At 42.4% G+C, this 22,863-nt stretch overlaps 1 protein-coding gene across 5 annotated transcripts in view; it reads left to right on the plus strand.

The window, feature by feature from the left end:
- The window catches only part of LOC132391962 (exocyst complex component 6B-like), an 845,841-nt gene that overhangs the window by 172,929 nt on the left and 650,049 nt on the right, over positions 1-22,863 (plus strand). For all 5 annotated transcript variants that reach the window (XM_059965781.1, XM_059965785.1, XM_059965784.1 and 2 more), the window contains exon 6: positions 2,364-2,568. In XM_059965781.1, the coding sequence (XP_059821764.1) occupies positions 2,364-2,568 (205 nt within the window). The remainder of the gene's footprint in view (positions 1-2,363; positions 2,569-22,863) is intronic.

Here is a 22,863-nt window from a genome sequence, read left to right on the forward strand (position 1 = left end):
CTGTCTTTTGAAAAGAAATTGCATTGTGCCAGTCTTTGTTTAATTTTTTTTATTATTTTATATCACATTCTTCTGCCTTAGCTTATCATCTTGATTTCCTGAAAGCAAATCTCCCTCTCAGGTGGACTCATGTGGAGCAATTTGAAATCAAAAAGGAGACTATCTTTGATAAAAGATCATTGACGTCAAAGTTGAATTTATTATCATCTGCACAAGTCCATGTGTGCACAGGTGCAATGAAAAACTTATTTGCAGCAGCGTCACAGGCACGTGGCATCAGATAAGGCTCTCTTCTCATTGCTGCTATCAAGAAGGAAGTACAGGAGCCTCAAATCCCACGTCATCAGGTTCGGGAACAGTTATTACCCCTCAACCATCAGACTCTTGAAGCAGAGGGGATAATTTCACTCACACCAACTCTATGCATGGAGTTGAAAGAGATTGGGGAGAATTAGGATTCAAAGTTCAAAGTTACTTCGTTGTTTGGCTTCCAGCGCCAACATAGCATTCCCACAGCGTATTAAGCCTAACTCATACGACTTTGGAATATGGGAGGAAACTGGAATACCCAGAGGAAACCCATGTGGTGATGGGGAGCTTGTACAAACTCCTTACAGACAGCGATGGGAATCGAATCCTGATCATGGATCACTGGCACTATAAAACTTTCCACTAACCACTGCAGCCAGGCTGCTTAGAACTCAGTTCTGTTTCTGTTCACAGATGCTGTCTGAACCTTTACTTTTCAATTCTAGGCCATTACTGGGTTATGAACACCCTGTTCAAGTTCAAGTTTATTGTCATTTGACTGTATGTATATACAAGGAAATGAAACAATGTTCCTCTGGATCACCATGCACCCACAAAACATTTATCACACACAGCATATAAAACAAAATATTACCACAGCTAAGTTAGTAAATTATAATTCAAAATGTATGTAGTAAAGTGCACAGCACAGGTAAACAGCTCGTCGTCCTAGTGATTAGACCTCGATGGTGGGTATTCATTGGTCTCACAGCCTGAGGGAAGAAGCTGTTACCCAGTCTGACAGTCCTAGTCCTGATGGTAATGGGTCAAAGAGATTGTGGGATGGGTGGTAGAGATTCTCAACAATGCTTCAGTCCTCTCGTGCACAACGCTCCTGGTATATGTCAGGAATAGGGAGGAGGGTGACCCCCGATGTTCCTCTTGGCAGACTCATCTGTGTACGAATGAGCTGCCATAACATTAATTGGTCAGCACGTTGGGGGTGGAGGCGAGGGACAGTTTGCTGTTCCACAAGCTTTACTCATCTGTGTGCTGTGACCTGTGTCTAATAGACTTGTGAATGGGTTGCAGTGATGCCTGGCTTTGTGAACTTCAGTTCTGAATGTTATTTGCTTACTTTTATACTTTACAAGAATAGTTTCTTTTCTCTCTGCACACAGAGTGTTTGACGGTTGTCTTTTCTTTTAATGGGTTGTATAGGGTTTCTTTGTTCTGTAGCTGCCTGCAAGGAGACGAACCTCAAGGTTGCCTGGTTTCCACCAGGTGCTCTGGTTTCCTCCCAGAGGAAGTCCAAAGACGTACTGGTATTAGTAAATTGTGAGCATAAGATGTTGTCACCGGAAGCGTGGTGACATTTGTGGGCTGCCCCCAGCACCTTCTCAGACTGTGTTGGTCATTGATGCAAACAGCTCATTTTACTGTATGTTTCAATGTTTTGATATACCTGTGACAAATAAAGATAATCTTTCTCCTATGGATTAAGTTCAGGTGCTCCGCAGAGCCGTCACCCATTCTACATACTGTGTCTCCAGTGCAGAGGAAGTCATAATGTGAACACTGGGGAAAGAGGTTTAGCTTAGAGTGAATCTCTTCCCTACATCCCTAGATGGTGGGAAGGGATGAAGTGAAAGGGCAGGTTTTGCATAAGGAACTTGCTATATGATGGAGAGTCATAGACAGAGATGGAAGCATGGAGCTGGGAGCTGCTGAGAGAAATAGCAAGAGCAGTGGAGAGGGGAGAATGTACCTAGTAGTGGTATCATGTCTTGATTTCCATTTACTAATGGAATTCGACTCTTTTTTTCTCCGCCTTCCTCTCCCCTTCCACCTCATTCCCACTTACACTTCCTTCTTTCCTTTGGCCTCTTCCTTTGCCTCATCTCTGCCCCTCTTTTGCACCTTCTTTCCTTTGACTTCTTTCTTTGGCTCATCTTTGCCCCTTTTTCTCACTTTCCTCTTTTCCTTTGGCTTCTTTTTTGCCTCCCCTATTATTCATTCTTCTCATTCGCTTTCTCCTTCACTCCAATACTTCTCTCTGACCCTCGTTCATCCCTTCAACCTCCCTGCTGCACTCCGTCCCCTTCTCCCATCAGGCACTACCCTGCACTGAAGATTATGGAGTATATGGAACACACATTTTTGCCTCGGGTGAATCCTTACCGCTTCTGCACGATCATGATGGAGAACATCCCCAGGTTGAGGGAGGAGATTAAGGAAGTCTCCATGTCCGACCTGAAGGACTTTCTCGAGAGCATCCGCAAGCACTCGGACAAAATCGGAGAGGCGGCAATGAAGCAGGTGAGTTTACCTGGACACCAGAACACATTGTCAATAGATCAATGGATGTGGTCAGTGACTGGGCAAGAAATGCCAGGTTACATGTGACCTACTGTTAAAAGTTCAAAGTTCAGAGTAAATTTATGATCCAAGTATATATATGCCAACCCTGAGAATCATTTTCTTGTGGGCATTTACAATAGAACAAAGAAATACAAAAAAGGCATTGAAAATTACCCACAAAGATTAACAAACAACAAATGTGCAAAATAAGACAAACTGTGAAATAAAAAATAATAAATAAGTCAATAAATAATACTGAGGACATGTATTGTAGAGTCCTTGAAAGTGAGTCCATAGAGTTCAGTTCAGAGTTGAAGTTATCTACACTGGTTCAAGGGCCTGATGGTTGTAGGGTAATAAATATTCCTGAACCGGGTGGTGTGGGTGTGGGTCCCTCTGAATTTCAGTAGCTGGAGTGTGAGTTGAATAAGGAGGTGGAAAGGTGAGTTATTAAGTTTGCAGAGGACACAAAGGATAGTGGTTGTAATAGATTACCACAGGATATTGACAGGATGCAAAGCTCAATGATCAAAGAACATATATGTCACCATATGCAAACCTGAGATTCATTTTCTTGTGGGCATTCACTGTGAATTGAAAGAAACACAGTAGAATTAATAGAACAACAGAGGAGGTCTAACAAATTAAAAAACAGAAAAAAAGATAATAATAATAATAACTAATTAAGCTAGAAATATTGAGAACACCAGTTGTAGGGTCTTAAAAGTGACTCCATAGGTTGTAGAATCAGTTCAGAGTTGGTGTAAGTGAAATTTTCCCCTCTGCTTCAAGAACCTGATGGTTGAAGGGTAATAACTGTTTCCGAACCTGATGACGTGGGATTTGAGGCTCCTGTACCTCCTTCTTGATAGCAGCAATGAGAAGAGAGCATGATGGATGTAGCATTCCTGGAATAGAGCTCCTTGTAAATGTGTAAATGTGGTGGGGAAGGTTTTAACTGTGATGGACTGGGCTGTGCCTACTACTTTTTGTTTATTTTCCCCCCATTCAAGGGCACTGGAGTTCGCATACCAGTCTGTGATGCAGCCAGTCAGTATGCTCCACTGTTAGAAGTTTGTCAGTGTTTTAGATGACATGTAAATCTTAGTAAACTTCTAAGAAAGCAGAGGCTGCCATGCCTTTGTTGTAATGGCAGTTGCATGGTGGATCCTGGACATATCCTCTGAAATGATAACACTGAGGAATTTAAAGTTGCTGACTCTCTCCACCTCTGATCCCCCATTGAGGACTGTCTCATGCACCTTCGGGTTTCTCCCCCTGAAGTCAATAATCAGCTGCTTGGTTTTGCTGATATTGAGTAAGAAGTTGTTGTTGTGGCACCTCTCAGCCAGACTTTCAATTTACTTCCTTAATGCTGATTCACCACCACCTTTGATTCAGCCCACAACAATGGTGTCGTTTGCAACTTTAAGTATGGCGTTGAAGCTGTATTTAGCCTCACAGTCATAATTATAAAGTGAGTAGAGCAGGGGGCTAAGCACACAGCCTTGTGGTGCACCTGTGCTGATGGTGATTGTGGAGGAGATGTTGCAGAACTGAGCTGGACTGAGAAGTGGCAGATGGAGTACAATCTGGAAAAGTGTGAAGTGATTTGTTTTAGAAGATTGAATTTGAAGGCAGAGTACAGGGTTAATGGCAGGATTCTTGGTAGTGTGGAGAAACAGAAGGATCTTGGGGTCCACATTCATAGATCCCTCAAAGTTGCCACAAAAGTTGAAAGGGTGATTAAGAAGTCATATGGTTTGAGGGCCCTTCATTAGTCAGGGCATTGAGTTCAAGAGCCACAAGGTAATGTTACAGATCTATAAAACCCTAATAATTGGAGTATTATGTTCAGTTGTGGTCACCTCATTATAAGAAGGATATTGAAAGCTTTAGAAAGGGTGCAGAGGATGTTTACCAGGATGCTACCTGGACTAGAGAGCATGTCTTATTAGGGGAGGTTGAGTGAGCTAGGGCTTCCCTCCTTGGAGTGAAGGAAGATGAGGGATGACCCGATGAAAGTATATAAGATGTTCACAGGTATAGATCAGGAGGAGAGCCAGAGGAATTTTTCCCTGGGCAGAAATGCATAATTCAAGAAGGCATAATTGTAAGGCAATTGGAGGAAAGTTTAGGTGGGATATCAGAGGTTGTTTTTTTATACAGAGTATGGTGGTGTGTGGAACAACCTTCTAGGTGTCTTGGTGGAGGCAGATACCTACACTGGAGATTTAAGAGAATCTTAGGTAGACATATTGATGATAGAAAAATGGAGGGCTATATGGATTGGAAGGGTTAGCCTGATTAGAGTAGCTTACAAGATTGGCCCAACATCATGGGTTTTAAGTAGCTCACAAGAAGCCACAATCTTTTAAAGTGGTTGAATGTAGCAAAGGGCTGAATGGCCGCCTTGTCCTATTTTTATGTTATGTGTATTATTTTTAAAGCAGCTGCTGATTAAACATCTGATTTTCCTGGCAACTCCAGTTATGTGTGACCTGTGTCATCACGTGATGCCAAACTCCTGGCTTGTGAAAACAAGACTGGTTTTATTGAGTGATGGTCACCAATTAATCCTGAAATGGTGCTAAAAAGGCAAAAATAAGGCAGCAAGGCAGCAGATGTTGCAAGTCTGAAATAGAAACAGAATTTCAATGTTTTCTGTTTTTATTTCTGAGGTAATATTAGTTTTTATGCAACTTGCAGCTCTTAACGAGGATCGTCAGCTAGGAAATATGCCAGTCTACATTGAGGCATCAGCGGTGGAGAGAGGCGGAATCAGAATCAAATTTATTATCGCTGACATGGGTTGCGAAACTTGTTATTTTGTGGCAGAAGTACAGTGCAAGACATAAAGTATAATCTAAGCTACAATAGTGTTATTTATATATAGAGTATTGCGTAAAAGTCTTAGGCACACTGGCTATATATATTTGCTGAAGACTTTTGTACAGTTCTATATGTATGCAACCATCTCGCCAGGGCTCATATTCAAACTTAGCTTGTAGCTAACTCTGCTAACAGCCACATGACTCAGCATTGAGAAGGCCACATATGAGTAGGGTTGGTGAGATTTGGGTTCAACCAAACAGGAAAGTTGAGACGATTCCGATTAATGAACAGTGATTGTAGTGAATGCTGTGTAAATACTGCCCCGTGCACAGTTACCATTCGCCAGGAAATAACAGATCATGCACCAACATAAAATACACTCAGGAACTCAGCAGGTCGGGCAGCATCAGTGGAGGGAAATGAACTGCCGACGTTTCAGTTGGAGACCCTTCATTATTTCTACTCTTGTTCTTCAGAATCAGAATTGGAATCAGGTTTATTATCACCGGCATGTGACATGAAATTTGTTAAATTAGCACATTAGTTCAATACAATACATAATCCAACAGTGGAAAAAAATGATAATGATAATAAATAAACAAGTAAACCAATTACGTATTTTGAATAGATTAAAAAAACGTGCAAAAACAGAAATACTGTATATTAAAAAAAAGTGAGGTAGTGTCCAAAGATTCAATGTCCATTTAGGAATTGGATGGCAGAGGGGAAGAAGCTGTTCTTGAATCACTGAGTGTGTGCCTTCAAGCTTCTGTACCTCCTACCTGATGGTAACAGTGAGAAAAGGGCACGGCCCTGGGTGCTGGAGGTCCTTAAAAATGGGATGCTGGCTTTCTGAGTCATCACTGCCTAAAGAGGTCCTGGGTACTTTGTAGGCTAGTACCCAAGATGGAGCTGACTAGATTTACAACCTTCTGCAGCTTCTTTCGGTCCTGTGTAGTAGCCCCTCCATACCAGACAGTGATGTCAAAATGCTCTCCATGGTACAGCTATTGAGTATATATGCCAAATCTCTTCAAACTCCTAGTAAAGTATTGCCTTCTTTATAATTACATCAATATGTTGGGACCAGGTTCGATCCTCAGAGATCTTGACAGCCAGGAACTTGAAACTAACCGCTCTCTCCACTTCTGATCCCTTTATGAGGATTAGTATGTGTTCCTTCATCTTACTGACATTGAGTGGCTGTTGTTGCTGTGGCACCACTCCACTAGTTGGCATATCTCATTTCTGTATGCCCTCTTGTCACCACCTCAGATTCTACCAAAAATGGTTGTATTGTCAGCAAATTTATTGATGGTATTTGAGCTATGCCTAGCCACACAGTCATGGGTATAGAAAGAGTAGAGCAGTGGGCTAAGCACACACCCCTGAGGTGCGCCAGTGTTGATTGTCAGCAAGGAGGAATTGTTATCACCAATCTGCACAGGTTGTGGTCTTCCAGTTAGGAAGTTGAGGATCCAATTGCAGAGGGAGGTATAGAGGCCGAGGATTGTGGGAATGATGGTATTCTTTTTGGTGAATGCGGAAGAACTTATGATGTTGTTTTAAAGAAGTGTCCAGAGGCCATCCCAATATCTTGCTCAATATCTGTTACCAAAATATTATTAAAATAAATGATCTGATCTTTAATCCATCGCTGATGATGGGAACTCGTTGTGCACTTGTTGTCTGTCTTATTTCCTGCATTACAACATAAAAGGATTGATCAAAGATGGATGAATTGAAATAATGGATGATAGGAAAGTGGAGGGCTATGTGGGAAGGAAGCATTAGGTTGATCTTGGATTCGGTTAAAAGGTCAGCACAATATCTTGGGCTAAAGGACCTGTACTTGCTTCACTGTTCAATGCTGTTTGTTCTATCTCCTATGTTATATGTTCTATGTCCTATGTCATCATTGTAATAGGATCTGCTCTTTAGTAGAGAGCATGTCTCATGTGGATAGGTTAGTGAGCTAGGGGCTTTTCTCTTCGGAGTGAGGAAGAATGAGAGGTGACCTGACAGGATGTACGAGGTGAGAAGAGGTATAGATAGAATGGACAGCCAGAGACTTTTTCCCAAAGTGGAAGTGACTAATACGAGGTGGCATAATTTTAAGGTGATCAGAGGGAAGTATGGGAGTGAGGGATGTCAGAGGTATGTTTTTTTCACACAGAGAGTGGTGGATGTGTTGAATGTTCTGCTGGGGTGGGTGGTAGAGCCATATACATTATGGACATTTATGAGATTCTTAGACAGGTGTGTGGATGATAGAAAAAGGGAGGGCGATGTGGGAGGGAAAGGTTAGATTGTTCTCAGAGTAGATGAGAATATTGTGGGTCGAAGAGTCTGTTGTGTGCTGCAGTTTTCTATGTTCTATACCTCAGTGATCATTTCATACATTTGGAGATCCTGAAGTTTTGCAAAGTGCTTAAGTAAACTTTGTTTTCTTTTCCATTATTCTTTGTTCTTCTTTCTGAAATTATTGCACCAGGAGCCTAGTTTGCACAATGGGATTGAGACTGAATGTAAACCACACAGATGGATATGAAAATCTCCTTTATCTGCTTGACGTCAGGGTTTAAAATGAAAAAAAAATTAGCCTAGTTTTATTCCACCTCCCAGTGGGCTGGACCTCGGAACATTTCACATTTCCCACTTCAACAGTCCTGATCCTGAAGTTAATGAATTTGAAACAAGTCACACTCAATACATTCAGGATCACTGTTAAAAGGTCAAGGCTGGAGCGTGTTGTGGTAGAGGTGGGATGTTGAATTTTATCTAGGAAATAACTGCACGGTTCTTGAAGATGTCCCTGGGCAGCAAAATTTCTATTTCCCCATCATTTACACCCCTCATCCTCTCAAAGTATTGCATTCACATTTTAACTTATTCTTGTAAAAGATGACAGAACCATTTCTACTTAGCATCTTTTCACGATCCAACTTTAATTTCAACTTTAGGGGTCAACAAAGGTAGTGTAGTGGTTTGTGTAGCACTATTACAGCACCAGTGGCCTGGGTTCAGTCTGTCTCTGTCTGTAAGTCAGTTTGTACATTCTCCCAGTGACTGTGTGGGTTTCCTCTAGGTGCTCTGGTTTACTCACATTTTCCAAAGACATACTGCTTAATAGGTTAATTTGTGACATGAGTGTAGCTGAGCAACATGAACTTGTTCAAGGACCTGAACTGTGGTGTATCTCTAAAGAAGATAAATAACTAAATAAACCCATCAAAAATTTGAGCCCAGCCACAGACCACTATTCAAAAGTTCAAAGTAAATTTATTATCAAACTATGTATATGTTACCATATACTACCTTAAGATTAATTTTCTTGCAGGCATTTACAGGGAAATAAGAAATACATATAAGAAATAAGAAATAAGAATTTACGAAAAACAAAACATAAACAAAGAGACTGACAAACAACCAGAAGAGAACTTGAAAGTGAGTCAGTAGGTTGTAGATCAGTGTAAGAGTAGTGCTGAGTGAAGTAATCCACACCGATTCCGAGCCTGACGGTGGTAGGGCAGTAACTGTTTCTCAGTCTGGTGGTGTGGCTCCTGGTGTGTCCTGCCCAATAGTGGCTGCACAAAGATGGTGGGGTCTTTGTTGATGGATGCTGCACTCCATGTAAATGTACTCACTGTTGTATGAAAATAGTTTTGTTATGTCTGTTTGCTGAATTGCACATCAAGAATTAACCAAGTTGCACTTAGAAACTTAATGCACAGTTGGCCTTTAATTTTTATTTTCAAGTATAATGTTTCTGTTCTCAGAGGATTGATTCAGTGTGGTCTTAGACCATAAAACATAGGAGCAGAATTAGGGCATTAGGCCTAGCATGTCTGTTCCACTTTTTGATATATGCTGGTTTGTTATCCCTTAAAACCCCCATTCTCTTGTCTTCTCCCCGTAACCGTTATCACCCTGATTAATCAAAAACCTATCGACCTCCACTTTAAATATACTCAATGGCTGGTAAAGCTCCTAGAAAGAGCACCATTGATGAAATAAACTGCTTTAAAGATGTTCACTTGGGATTAGGCAGTGGAGATGATATCATAACACTACTTCTTGTCATTAGAAGCAACATTATCTGCTGAGCTTGTCACTGTGCATGGTAATGGGCAATCTGAAATACGTTCTGAGAGTGACCACTTACTTCGACTGATTCATTTTGTCATATAACACATCAGCAGAGCAGTCTGTCCATCGTGTATGACATTCGATGAAGACAGGTGGCACTGCAGTATAAAGGTTAGTGTAATGATATTGCAGCGGCAGCCTCCCAGGTTCAGTTCCCATCGCTGTTTCTAAGGAGTTTGTATATTCTGTCTGTGACCTTCTGGGTTTCCTCTTGGTGCTCCGGTTTCTTCTCACACAGGATAGTAAGAGTCAGTGAGTTGTGGGTAGGCCATATTGCCGCAAGAAGCTTAATGACACTTGCCCCGCAACACCCTCGGACTGTGCTGGTCTTTGACGTAAATGACACATTTCATTGTATGTTTTGATGTGCATGTGACTAATAAAGCTAATCTCTAATCTTAGCTCTCCATTGATTCCATTCTTCCAATTGATCACGTTCCTCCACGAGTCCTTTTCAAATCCTGGCCTACTTTCTCTTTGAAAGAGTTACTATGGTATCGTCTTCTGTCAGACTTCAGGCAGATATTAATGATAGGGCCAGTTCACAGGATTTACAAAAAATCCTTCTCATCTGCCCTGAGAACTAGATCATTACCCTTTGATTCTGCAAAATACAGATTTTTAGTATGCTATTAGGAAGCATGATGATGGAACTGAGATATCTCTTTTTATGAAGAAAAGGAGGCAGAAGGTGGGAAATTATACTCATTGGTCATTATAATAGGTAAACCTGTACTCCTTCTTGTTAATGTAAATAGCTAAGCATCCAGTCATGTGGAACCAACGTAATGAATAAAAGCATACAGATGTGGTCCAGAGGTTCAGTTGTTGATCAGACATCAGAACGTGGAAGAAATGTGATCTAGGTGACTTTGACTGCGGAATGATTGATGGTGCCAGATGGGTGTTTTGAGTATCTCAGAAACTGCTGATCTCCTGGGATTTTTGCACACAACAGTCTCTAAAGATTACAGAGAATGGTGTGAAAAACAAAAAAAATGCAGTGAATGGTGGTTCTGTGGGTGAAAAAGCTTTGTTAATGAGAGAGATCAGAGGAGAATGGCCAGTTTGGTTCAAGCTGACAGGAAGGTGACAGTAACTCAAATTATTTCACGTTGCAATGGTGGTGTGTATAGGAGCATCTCTGAATGCATAACACATCGAACCTTGAAGCAGATGTGCTTCTGCAGTGGAAGATCATGAATGTATGCCCAGTGACCAGTTTAGTAGGTACAGGAGATACTAAATAAAGTGGCCACTGAGAATACCACCACTTGGAAATCCCCCTCCAAGTCACTCACCATCCTGACTTGGAACCATATTGCCGTTCCTTCATTGTCACTTGAGCAAAATCATGGAATTCCCTCTGTAACAACACTGTGGGTGTACCTACATCTCAGGGACTGCAGCAGTTCAAAAGGCAGCTCATCACCACCTTCTCAAGGGCAACTAGGGATGGGCAATAAATGAGGCTTAGCTGGCAAAGCTCACATCCTGTAAAAGAATTTTAAGATGACAAAACAATCTTAAATTAATAATGAAAGTGAAGACAATGTTTTTTTGCAAGGGGAATCTTATTGACTTTTATTTTTAAGTGTGTGGTATATATTTACAATTTACGAGGATACTGTCAGGACTCGAGGGCCTGAGTTATAACTCTCGAGGGAGAGGTTGGGCAGCTGGGACTTTATTCTTTGGAGTGTAGGTGACTGAGGAGTGACTTTACAGAGGTGTATTCAATAATGACGGTTATAGGTAGGGTTAACGCTCAGTCTTTTTCCCGGGGACCAAGGAGAGGGTCTTGCTGCATCTGTGTGAAATCTCACCTGGGGTACTGTGCAGTACTGGTCTTGAGTCTTTAAACAGGGAGGCGCATTAGTGATAGGCATTCCAGGGAATGTTCATGGTTCATTCCTGGGATTAAGGGTTGTTGGAGAAGTTTGGGCTTGCACTCACATGAGCTGATCTGATAGATGCATTTGGTTCTGTAAAGGGCTGATGGTGTAGTTGCTGTAAAGATGTTTCCCCTTGAGGGAATCAAGATGTAAAGTACTGAGTTTCAGAATGAGGTCACTGATCTAAGACCAAGATGAGGAGGAATTTCTTTGAATCGTGGATTTTTGCTATTCTCTCCTTTATTCTCTCCCGTGGAGACAGTTAGATGGAGACATTAATCATGATCAAGGCTTAGATGGAGACACTGAAGATTCAGACTCAGATTTAGATTTATCAAGCGTACGTTGAAACATACAATGAAATGCATCCCCTGTGTTAACCGCCAACACACCCAAGGATGTGCTGAGGGCAGCCTCCAAGTGTCGCTGCACATACCCACAATATCGGCAGAACAACACAGAGCACAGTAAAACTGAGCAAGCAACAGAACAACATATCAGGTCCTGTTGCTCCTTCTTGCCCACCCACACACATACACAGTTCTGCAGCCCTAGCACAGCTATTTCCAGCTCCCAGCTTATTTGGATTTGCAGACGTTGGGCCTCCAACTCAACCAGAGGACTTACAGAGATTTTTGGAGTACAAGGGGTTTGAAGGCAATGTGGATCAGGCAGGAAGATATAGTTCAAGATGGCATCAGACATGATGTTATTGAAAGGGAAGCACCCTCCAGAATGACTGGCAGAGTGTAAGACACTCCTTCTCTCCGCTAGCCTGCAGGTCACCCTTGGGTAAGGTGTAACACCTGTTTACACCTCCCACCCCCGATTAGGGTCACGTGAAGCCATGGGAGGATGGTCATATGAGCTGGTGCATATCACAAGTCCTGGTTATGCGACCACTGACGTAAGGCTGACAATTTCTGAAGAGTGTTGATAATGGCTGGGGGTCACCCATCTTGTAAAGACACAAGCCAGAAGAAGGCAGTGGTAAACCACTTCCGCAGAAAACTTTGCCAAGAACAATCATGATCATGGAAAGACCATGATAGTCCATGTCATACAATGCAGCACATAATGAACCAACGAATCCTCTAGAAGTCACAGCCTGTTGTTGTTTAAAGATTGAGTTTCAGGGTGAGAGGCATAGCTTGTCTTTATTACTGAGGAAGAAGGATCAGTATGTTTTTACCTTACAAAATGTATAGTGTGTCGAAGTATGCATGAGCTCAGGATGGGGCAGGCTTAAAAAGATTTTACCGTTAGAGTTTCTGGGCAGGTTGATATCTGGTGTCTGCAGGCTCGGGTCCATGTCTGATGGAGGTTGAAGGTTGGAGATGGAAGGAAGGAACGGGGCTTGTGTTTACTTTGTGGTTTTGTTGCTTGTTAAGCTTTGTGTTGTTCTGCTGAGCATTGTGGGCATGGTTTGTTGACACCGGAATGTGTGGCGCCACTTGTGGGCTGCCCCCAGCACAGTCTTGGTTGTGTAGGTTGTTAATGCAAATGATGCATTTCACTGTATCTTTCAATATACACGTGACAAATAAACTTGAATCTTAAATTGTAAATCTCGACACATTGTATATATTTATTGTTTCATTAATAACATCACAACAGTTTCACTCATACCCCATAGTACCAGGACAGGAGAAAAGAAGAGCAGGATTAGGACGCCATTTGAAAGGAATTCTGGCACAACATGTTCATTTTGACAAAGAAAACTTACCAGTGTCTCTACCTCCTCAGGAGGCAAAAAAAAAATCTGGCACATCTCCTTTGACCTTCACCAATTTCTATACATGCACTACAGAAAGTATTCTATTACGGCCTGGTATGTCAACTGGTCTGCCTGGGACTGTAAGAAACTGCAGAGAATTGTGGACACAGCTCGGCACGTCATGGAAACCAGCCTCCCCTCTGTGGCCTTGGTCTACACTTTTCACTACCTAACTAAAGCAGCCAACATAATGAAATGCAAACACAAGGACACAAACTCTTACTATCTTTTCTTTCAGTTAGTCCTGACGAAGGGTCTAAGCCCGAAACGTCAACAGTGCTTCTTGTATAGATGCTGCCTGGTCTGTTGCGTTCCACCAGTATTTTGTGTGTGTTGTAACATAATTAAAGACCCCTTCCATCCTGGACATTCTTTCTTCTTCCGCTTCCTATCAGATAGTTACAATATAAATAAATAATGCATAAAAAGAATAACAATTTAGTGTTCAATGGCTGATAGATCATTCAGCTGTCTGATGGTGGAGGGGATGAAGCTGTTCCTGAATTATTGACCTTTGGTATTCAGGTTCTTGTGCTTTTTCCTTGATGGTAGTAATGAGAGGAGGGGATGTCCCTGATGGTGATGGCCCTTAGTGCTGATGACATCTTCTTGAGGCATCACCACTTGAAGATGTCCTTGACTGTGGAGAAGGTGACCCTGTGATAGAGCTGGCTGAGTCAACAACCCTCTTTACAGAACCTCTTTTGATCCTGTGCATTGGAGCCTCCATACTAGGCTGTGATGCAAACCAGTCAGAATACTCTCCACTGTACATTTATAGAAATTTGCAAGAGTCTTTGGTGACGTACCAAATTTGGTGACATGCCTGTATTCCAGTTGTGGCAAATCCACTGCCTTCAGAGGGGTTAGAAAACTGAGGGGTAACCTTATGATGGTTATGATGCAACCAATTGGAATGATCTCCACCACTCGTCTGTAGCAAGAAACAACTGCATTCACCTTATCATTGGAATAGTATACTGTTTGTCAGAGAGCTTTTGATGCAATCGTTCAGTGTTTCAAGGTTGAGGCAGACTCAGGTAGGAGGTATTGTAGCACATTAGGACTGGAACTGTGAGGATGGGAAATAGCTTCTTCCCCAAGGCTGTGAACGTATGGAACTCTCTGCCACTATCCTGGTCTCATCACTTATGAAGCACCAATAGTGTTATACTGTTTATTATTTGTTAATATATTAGTGGTAATATTACTTTGTGTTGCGTGTGAGTTATATGTACTGTGTTGTGCATCTGGGTCTGGAGGAATGTTGTCTTGTTTGGCAGTATACACGTATGGTTGAATGGCAATAAATTTGAACTTGAACCTTTCAATAACCATATAACCATATTTTGATAGTAGGGAAGGAGTTGTTAAGAAATAATGAGGTCAGTTATGATCTTATTGAATGGCGGAGCATGCTTGAGGTCATCTTGTTTACCACTTCAAAGATTCAAAGTACATTTATTATAAAAGTATGTGCACAGAATGCAACTCTGAGATTTGTCCTCCTTCAGGCAGCCACGAAACAAAGGAACACCATGGAACCAGTTCAAAAAAAAAAGCAACAAACTCTGCAAACTGCAAAAAGAGAGCGAACAACACACGTCAAATCAGTTGAGTTCAGTTCAGTGCAGTAGCAGCACGTTGTAGAGCTTTGGGTTTTTCAGCTTTGAACTGCGCTCTCTCCTTCTGTCAGATTTCTGTCATAGAGTCGTAGAATGATACATATACAGTTCCTTCAGCTCAACCTGTCCATTCCAAGCACAATACTCAGGCAGCTAGTCCCCATTTCTGACATTTTGGCCATATCACTCTAATCTTCTCGCCTCCACATACCTGTCCAAGTGCTTCTTAAATTATATTATTGTATCTGCTTCAACCACTTCCTCTGGTAGCTCATTCCATAGATTCACCGTCTTCTGTGTGAAAAAGCTGCCCTTCATTTCCCTTTAAACCTTTCCCCTCTCCATACAACAAAAACTGGGGAATGTAGACCCATAATTCCTTGGACATAATGAGAGCTTTTTGCAATTGGCCTTCATGAATCAGGCACTGAGTATAGAGTATAGAGTTTATGTAGATGTTGTACAGACATTGGCAAGGCCAAATCTAGAGTATTGTGTGCAGTCCTGGTCAACTACCTACAAGAAAACTTGAAGGAGAGCAAAGAAAATTTACAAGGATGTTGCTGGGACTTGAGGATCTGAATTAGGAAATGTTGAATTTCCTGAAGCGTAGGAGAATGAGGGGAGATTTCTGTTTCTGTGCTGCAGTGCTCTATGACTCTCTAAATTAGATGTCATGAAATTTGTTGTTAAAATTACTGTAAATTACAAAATTAAATAAATAGGCAGTGGAATCAGTCCAGTACTTCACAGGTAAAGACTTCCGAACCATCAAGCACATCTATATGAAATGCTGTCATAGGAAAATAGCACCCATCATCAGAGATCCCCACCGCCCAAGTGATCTCACTCCTGCCATAGGTAGAAGGTAAAGGAGCCTCAGGACTCACACCAGTAGGTTCAAGAACAGTTACTACCCCTGAACCCTCAGGCGCTTGAATAAAGAGGATAACTACACTCACTGGCCCCATCATTGAAATGTTCCCACAACCAATGATCTCACTTTCACGGTCCCTTTATCTCATTATTTCATGTTCCTGTTATTTATTGCTGTGTGTTTTTATTTGCATTTGTCTTCTGCACTCTGGTTGATCTTTAATTTAGTTACTATTCCTATAGTTATTGTTCTATAGTTTGCTGAGTATGCCCCCCCCAGAAGATGAATTTCTGGATTATAAATGGTGACATATAGGTACTCTGATATTAACAAAGTACCAGTAGTATTTCAATCACTCATGTGAAGTATGATGTTCTGCTAAGGGTTGGATTCCTTATTGGAGAAAGCCTGTGCATGACTTTGTCTAACGTGGGGATGCTGAATCATGGGCAGCCATCCACACAGTTCTTGACAGATTGTGGTCAGGGTCCAGTGGCATGGAACACACGATGACTGTGAAACCTTCACTGCTGTTGTGATGTTTCATCGTCTTCTGCCAGCCCCACCACTGAAGTCTTGGTTGAATTGCTCTTTGCCTGAAACCCCCCCCTTGACCTTACCACCAAAGGTGACCCTATCTAGAGTCAGCTCCAGAGGATATCACTCTTGGCATCTCAGAAACTTGAAAGCCTCCTCAAGTAGTGTTCATGGTTTCATAGCCCAGAAATCTGTTGGCAGAGGGGAAGGAGCTGTTCCTGAATCATTGAGTGTGGGTCTTCATGCTTCTCTATCTCCTCCCCAATGTAACGCAAAGTGGGTATGTGGTGAGGTGGTGAGAAGAGAGAGATGGTGAGGGTCCTTCATTATGGTTGCTGCCTTCTTGAGGCGTGCAATGCCGGGGAGTGGGGGGGCGGTTTCATCTGTCAGGATCCTGCCCCTCTCAGCCTGTCAACTACTTTGCAAGGCCGGTGCTCAGTGACTGCTGATCCCTCTGACCTGGCAGTAAAATAGAAACAATCAAAATGACCTTGCCTTTGTTGCACAGATCCTCAAAAACAACTGAGTGTGCTTTGGTGGAAATATGAGAATCCAGAGTTGTTTACAACATTTGGTAAAAAGCCGGCAATTGTCATTTATCTTGTTGTACTCTTCAAGTAGTCTCCTGGTGGCAGGGTTGTGAAACCACTGTATTCCTGGAAACGACAAGCTCGGAACAAAACTTCCAAATCAGCTTCAACAGTGTAAAAATACTTCAATTGTTTATATTGCTGTAGAAAAATTAACTCTTACGTAAGAAAGTTGTTTTGGTTAGTGGTGAGCTGTCCTTGGGACCACTTGTGATGGATAGCCATGTGATATCAGCAGTTCACTTAAACCAAGCAAGTGACATTGCAAACATTGCAAAGTTTTCTTTTAAAACTTTTTCAAGTCTCACTGAGGTTGGAATCTGCCAGATATTGAAGGGCCTAGATAGGGTGGACTTGGAGAGGATGTTTCCAGTCATGGGAGGGTCTGGCACTTGAGGGTGCTGCCTTAGAATAGAATGTCTCTTTAGAACAGAGAGGAGGAGGCATTTCTTTAGCCAGAGGGTGGTGAATCTTTGGAATTCATTGCCACAGACTACTGTGGAGGCCAAGTCATTGGGTCTTATTTAAAATTGAGGATGCTAGCTTCTTGATTACTCAGGGTGTCCTAGGTTATGGGGGGCTAGTAGGTAGGGGGATGAGGTTGAGAGGGATAATAAATCATCCATGATGCAATGGCAGAACAGATTTGATGTGCTGAGTTATGTTCCTGTGACTATGGTCTTATAGTCTAACTAATTTAATGAGGTGGCTAGCCTAACGGTTCTCCACAGACCATATAGGTGAAAGGCCTGCCTCTGTGGTATAGTACTCTATCACTCTATGATCCTATGCCTAAAGTGTTTGGTTGGCTATATTGGGCATATAGTCTGGAAGAGGGGGGGTGATGATGTTGGTTCACTTAACTTTTATGTGAATTTGGCTGCTAGTCTCTCAGTGTAACCAGATGCTTGGCTTGGAGAAAAGCTTCACATTCAAAGAACACCTTGTCAGATCTTTGAGGTACTGTAAAGAAGTTGCAGTGAACCATTGCTTCACTGAAGCTGTGGTCTCTCAGTGGGATGTGAACGTGAGGTCGAGTTTTCACTGCCCTAGCTGAAGAGGTGATATATCCCACAGATTTATTTTGAAGGGGACCGAGGGAGTTTTCCCCTGGTGTGCTGGGCTGTTATTAAGCTCTGGAATGAGATGATTATAACTCCAAAGGAATCGAGACACCTGTTGTCCACCTCATCATTAAACACATTATCTGGTTGTCATCTCTTTTCTGTTATGGGATCTTGGCGTACGCAAATTGGCTGCCAGCTTTATTGCTGCTCTGCCTAGTTAAAAATATTTAGCAGGCTATAACATGCTGTGGGGCTTCTTAAGATAGTGAATGATGCAATAACTGTAATTTTTTTTTACATCGGCATCTTAACTGGTCTTAAAGACTACAAATGTGACCTTGGAGACAGATAAAGTGATGAAAATATGTGCATATGAATTTCTTGTTCAAGTGGTTTTGAGATAGATTGACTAGGAGGTCTGGTAATACTAAACAGACGGAATTTAAGCCATTCTGGCTTTAGTGTTGAACTGGATTCTTCCAGGTTCACCTTCAAGCATAAACCTCCGGTAATGTCCCCAGTCCCTTCATTATCCCTTATTCCCGTTTCCCTCGCTCACCATATCTATCACCTCCTTCTGGTGCTTCTCCCCCTTCCAAGGCCTTCTGTCCTGTCCCTTCAGATCTCCCTCTCCTTCCCTTTATCTCTTTCACCTGTCAACTTCCCAGCTCGTTACTCCACTCCCTCCCCTCTCCCAGTTTCACCTCATCACCTGCCACGTTGTACTTCTTCCTCCCCTACTTCCCCCCACTTTCTTACTCTGTCTTCTTCCCTTCCTTTCCAGTCCCGGTGAAGGGTCTCATCCTGAAACATCAACTGTTTATTCAATTCCATAGATGCTGCCTGACCTGCTGAGTTCCTCCGGCATTTTGAGTGCGTTGCTCTGGATTTCCAGAATCTCCAGATTTTCTGGTGTTTGTCACCTTCAGCCATGTCTCTCTGCTCTTCGGATGAACCTCTCTCCCATGATACGTCGATTCCGTTTCGTCCATAGTTTTCCTTGTTGATGATAAAGAAGTCTTTTGGCACAAAGGCCTTTGTCAGTTGCGCACTGAGTAGCGAAGTCAGGAACTAGTGTTGTGGTAGTGCAAGAGGCTGGGAAGGCTATGCTTCAAGTACTGTGTTCATTTTTGGCCAGTCTGCTGTGAGAATGATGTCTTTAAACTGGAAAAAGGGCAGTAGGGTTTTATAAGTGTGTTGAGCAACATATACAAATTGCTGGAGGAACTCAGCAGGTCAGGCAGGACCTGTGGAGGTGAATAAACAGTTGACGTTTTGATGAAGTATATCAGCTGTTTATTCCCCTCCATAGATGTTGCCTGACCTGCTGAGGTCCTCCAGCATTTAGTGTGTATTGCTCAATATTTCCAGCATCTGCTGAATCTCTTGTGTTTACAAGGATGGTGCTGGGATTCAAGGGACTGAGTTATAGGGAGAGTTTGGACAGGCTGGGGAGTTTTTCCTTGGAGTGTATGAGACTGAAGGGTGATCTTGCGGAGATGTATAAAATCATGAAGCGTCATGGCATGGGCTCGCAGGACTGGAACCAGGTGTGGAGGAACTCATTTACAGTGGGCGCTAACAACTCAACCTCAGTGTGGAGGGATGATAGACTATCAAGCAGAGAAGGAAACAAAAGGTTGTACATAGAAATACCACTAGAGCATTGGAGGCAAGACTGAGCGACACCGTGAGACAAATCATTCCCCACAAACACAAAAGGACTCTGCTTCAGCGCTAAACGAGAGTCCCCTTTAAATAATTATGAATTGCGGGACACCCGTGCCAGTCATGATTAACTTGACAAAACTAAACAGGAATTACCAGGGCCTAACTGCTCCGGTTAAGACAACAATAGTTAGTAAATACAGGTGCTTGACATACTTAGAAGCCCATTGCTTTTTGGTAAGTTGCAGAGGCCCATAGGGCTCGTCACAATCAGGGTGATAGATAGGGTGATTGCACACAGTCTTTTCCCTAGGGTTGGGGAATGAAGGACTAGAAGGTATAAGTTTAAGGTGAGAGAGGAAAGAATTAATAGGATCCTGAGGGGCAACTTTTTTCCACAGAGGGTGGTGGGAATATAATGCAAACTGCCAGAGGAAAGGGTTGAGGCAGGTACAATAGCAATGTTTTGATGACATTTGGACAGGTACATGGATAAGTAAGGTTTAGAAGGATATAAGGATATAGTGGCGCTGATGCCACTATGCCACCAGCCGAATGGTGGTAGAGGTGGATACAATCAGATCATTTAAAAGACTCTTAGATAGGTACATGGAGCTTAGAAAAATTGAGGACTATGCAGTAGGGATATTCTAGGCAGTTTCTAGAGTAGTTTACGTGGTTGGCTGAAAGACCTGTAATTGTGGGCCAAAGGGCCTGTAATGTGCTGTAGATTTCTATGTTCTTAGTTCTATGTTCTATTCAGTTCAATTAGTGGTGCATTCACTGGGTGAGTTACTTGGGAAAAGTTATGTGGTAATACAAGTTATTGTAAGCTCAAAATTCAAAGTAAATGTATTATCAAAGTATATTTATGTCACAGCCCTGCGATTTGTTTTCTTGTGTGTATTCCTGAACCTGGTGGTGGTAGTTCTGAGGCTCCTGTGCTTTCTTGGTGGCAGCAGCAAGAAGAGAGCATGTCCTACGAGTTGGGGGTCTCTGATGATTGATGATACTTTCCTGTGGCAGTGCTCCATGCAAGTATGTTCAATGGTAGGGAGGGCTTTACTCTACCATTGGGCCATATCGACTACTGTGCAGGATTTTCTGTTTGGTGATTCCATACCAGGTTGAGATACAGCCTGTCAATATACTCTCCACCATACATCTATAGAAGTTTGTTAAAGTTTTAAATGTCATGCCAAATATTTGCAAACTCCTAAGGAAGTAGAGGCACTACCATGCTTTCTTTATAGTTGTCCTTACGTGCAGGTCCTTGCAGAGGTCCTCTAAATAACACCGAGGAATTTAAAGTTACTGACCCTCTCCACCTCTGATTTTCCAGTAAAGACTGGCTTATGGACCTCTGGTTTTCTCTCCTGAAGTCAGTAATCAACTCCTTGGTCTTACAGATATTGAGTAAGGGGTTGTTGTTATGGCATCACTCAGTCATATTTTCAGTCTCCTTCCTATGTGCTGATTTGTTACCACCTTTTATTCGGCCAACAACAGTGGTGTCATCAACAAACTTGAATATGGCATTGGAGTTGACTTAGCCACACAGCCATGAGTGTAAAGGGAGTAGAGCAGAGGGCTAAGTACATGGCCTTGTGGTGCACCTGTGCTGATGGAGATCATGGAGGAGATGTTGTTGCTAATCTGAAATGACTGGGGTCTGCAAGAGAGGAAATCGAGGATCCAATTGCACAGGATATATTGAGGTCAAGTTCTTGAAATTTATTGATTAATTTTGAGGACATGATGGCATTAAATGCCGAGCTGTAATTGATAAAGAGCATCCTGATCTATGGATCTTTGCTGTCCAGCTCTTCCAGGTTTCAATGAAGAGCCAATGAAATGACATCTGCTATGGACCTGTTGAGCTGGTAGGCAAATTGGAGCAGAACCAAGTCACTTTTCAGGCAGGAGTTGTTATGTTTCATCACTAGCCTCTCAAAATACTTCATCACTGTGGATGTAAGTGCTACCGGATGATAGTCATTGAGGCTGGTTACTACATTCTTCTTAGGCACCGGTATATATTAAGTCCGCTTGAAGCATATGGGTATCATAGACTGCCAAAGCAAGAGGTTAAAGATCTCAGTGAATACTGCAGCCAGTTGTTCAGCACAGGTCTTTAATACTTGGACTGGTACTCCATCTGGGCCGTATGCTTTTCATGGGTTCACCCTCCTGAAGGCTGCTTGCACATCAGACTCAGAGAATGAAATCACAAGATCATCGGGGCTGTGAGAGTTCCTCCATGTTTTGACAGTCAAAGCGAACACAGAAGGCTTTGAGCTCATCTGAGTGAAGCCCTGTTGTCACCTGTGTTGCTTGATTTCATTTTGATACAGGTAGTAGCATTCAAGCCCTGCCACAACTGTTGAGGATCCTTTGTTGATTCCAATTTGGTTCGGAATTGCCACCTCCCCCGTGAGTTGGCTTTCCTAAGATCATACCTAGACCTCTTGTAACTTTGTTGGTCACCAGATGTGATTGCCTCTGATCTGGCCCTCAGAAGTTTGCAAATCTCGTGGATCAGCTTGGGCTTCTTATTGAGGAAGACTCTGAATGATTTTCTGGAGACACCTTCATCTATAGCTGTTTTAATAAAGTCTGTGACAACCATGGTGTATTCATTCAGATCCACAGATGAGTCCTTGAACATGGCCCAGTCCATGGACTCGAAGCAATCCCGTAGCCTTCCATGACCAATTTTTTGTTGTTGTAATCTCTGGAGCTCTGGACCTTTGCTCTTTCCCCTCTGTCTGCCTGCAGGTAGGGGAAGGACAATCAAGATTTACCGAAATGGGGTCTGGGCATGGAATGTTTGGCATTCCTTATCTTATTCTAACAGTGATTTAGTGTGTTGAGACCTCTGGTGCCACAGGTTATATGCTGATAGTAAATGGGTGGGGTTTTTTCAAACAAGCCTGGATGAAGTCCCCAACTATGATGTGAAATGCATCAAGATGGACTGTTTCTTGTTTGAGACAGCATCGTGCAGCATCGTGAGTGCTTGATTATAGTCAGCTGCTGGTGGTATGTAAATTGTGGTCAGGATTAAGCAAGAGAACTCCCTAGGTAAATGGAATGGATGGCATTTGTCCATTCAAGATCGGGGTAATATGGGTTCGACAAAACCACCACATCGGATAAATAAGAGTTTATCATGAAACACACATCTCCACCTTTTGCCTTTTCCAAGTCCAAGGTTCAGTCCATTCTGTGAA

Source organism: Hypanus sabinus, chromosome 3 (assembly GCF_030144855.1).
Source record: "Hypanus sabinus isolate sHypSab1 chromosome 3, sHypSab1.hap1, whole genome shotgun sequence".
Lineage (NCBI taxonomy): Eukaryota > Metazoa > Chordata > Chondrichthyes > Myliobatiformes > Dasyatidae > Hypanus > Hypanus sabinus.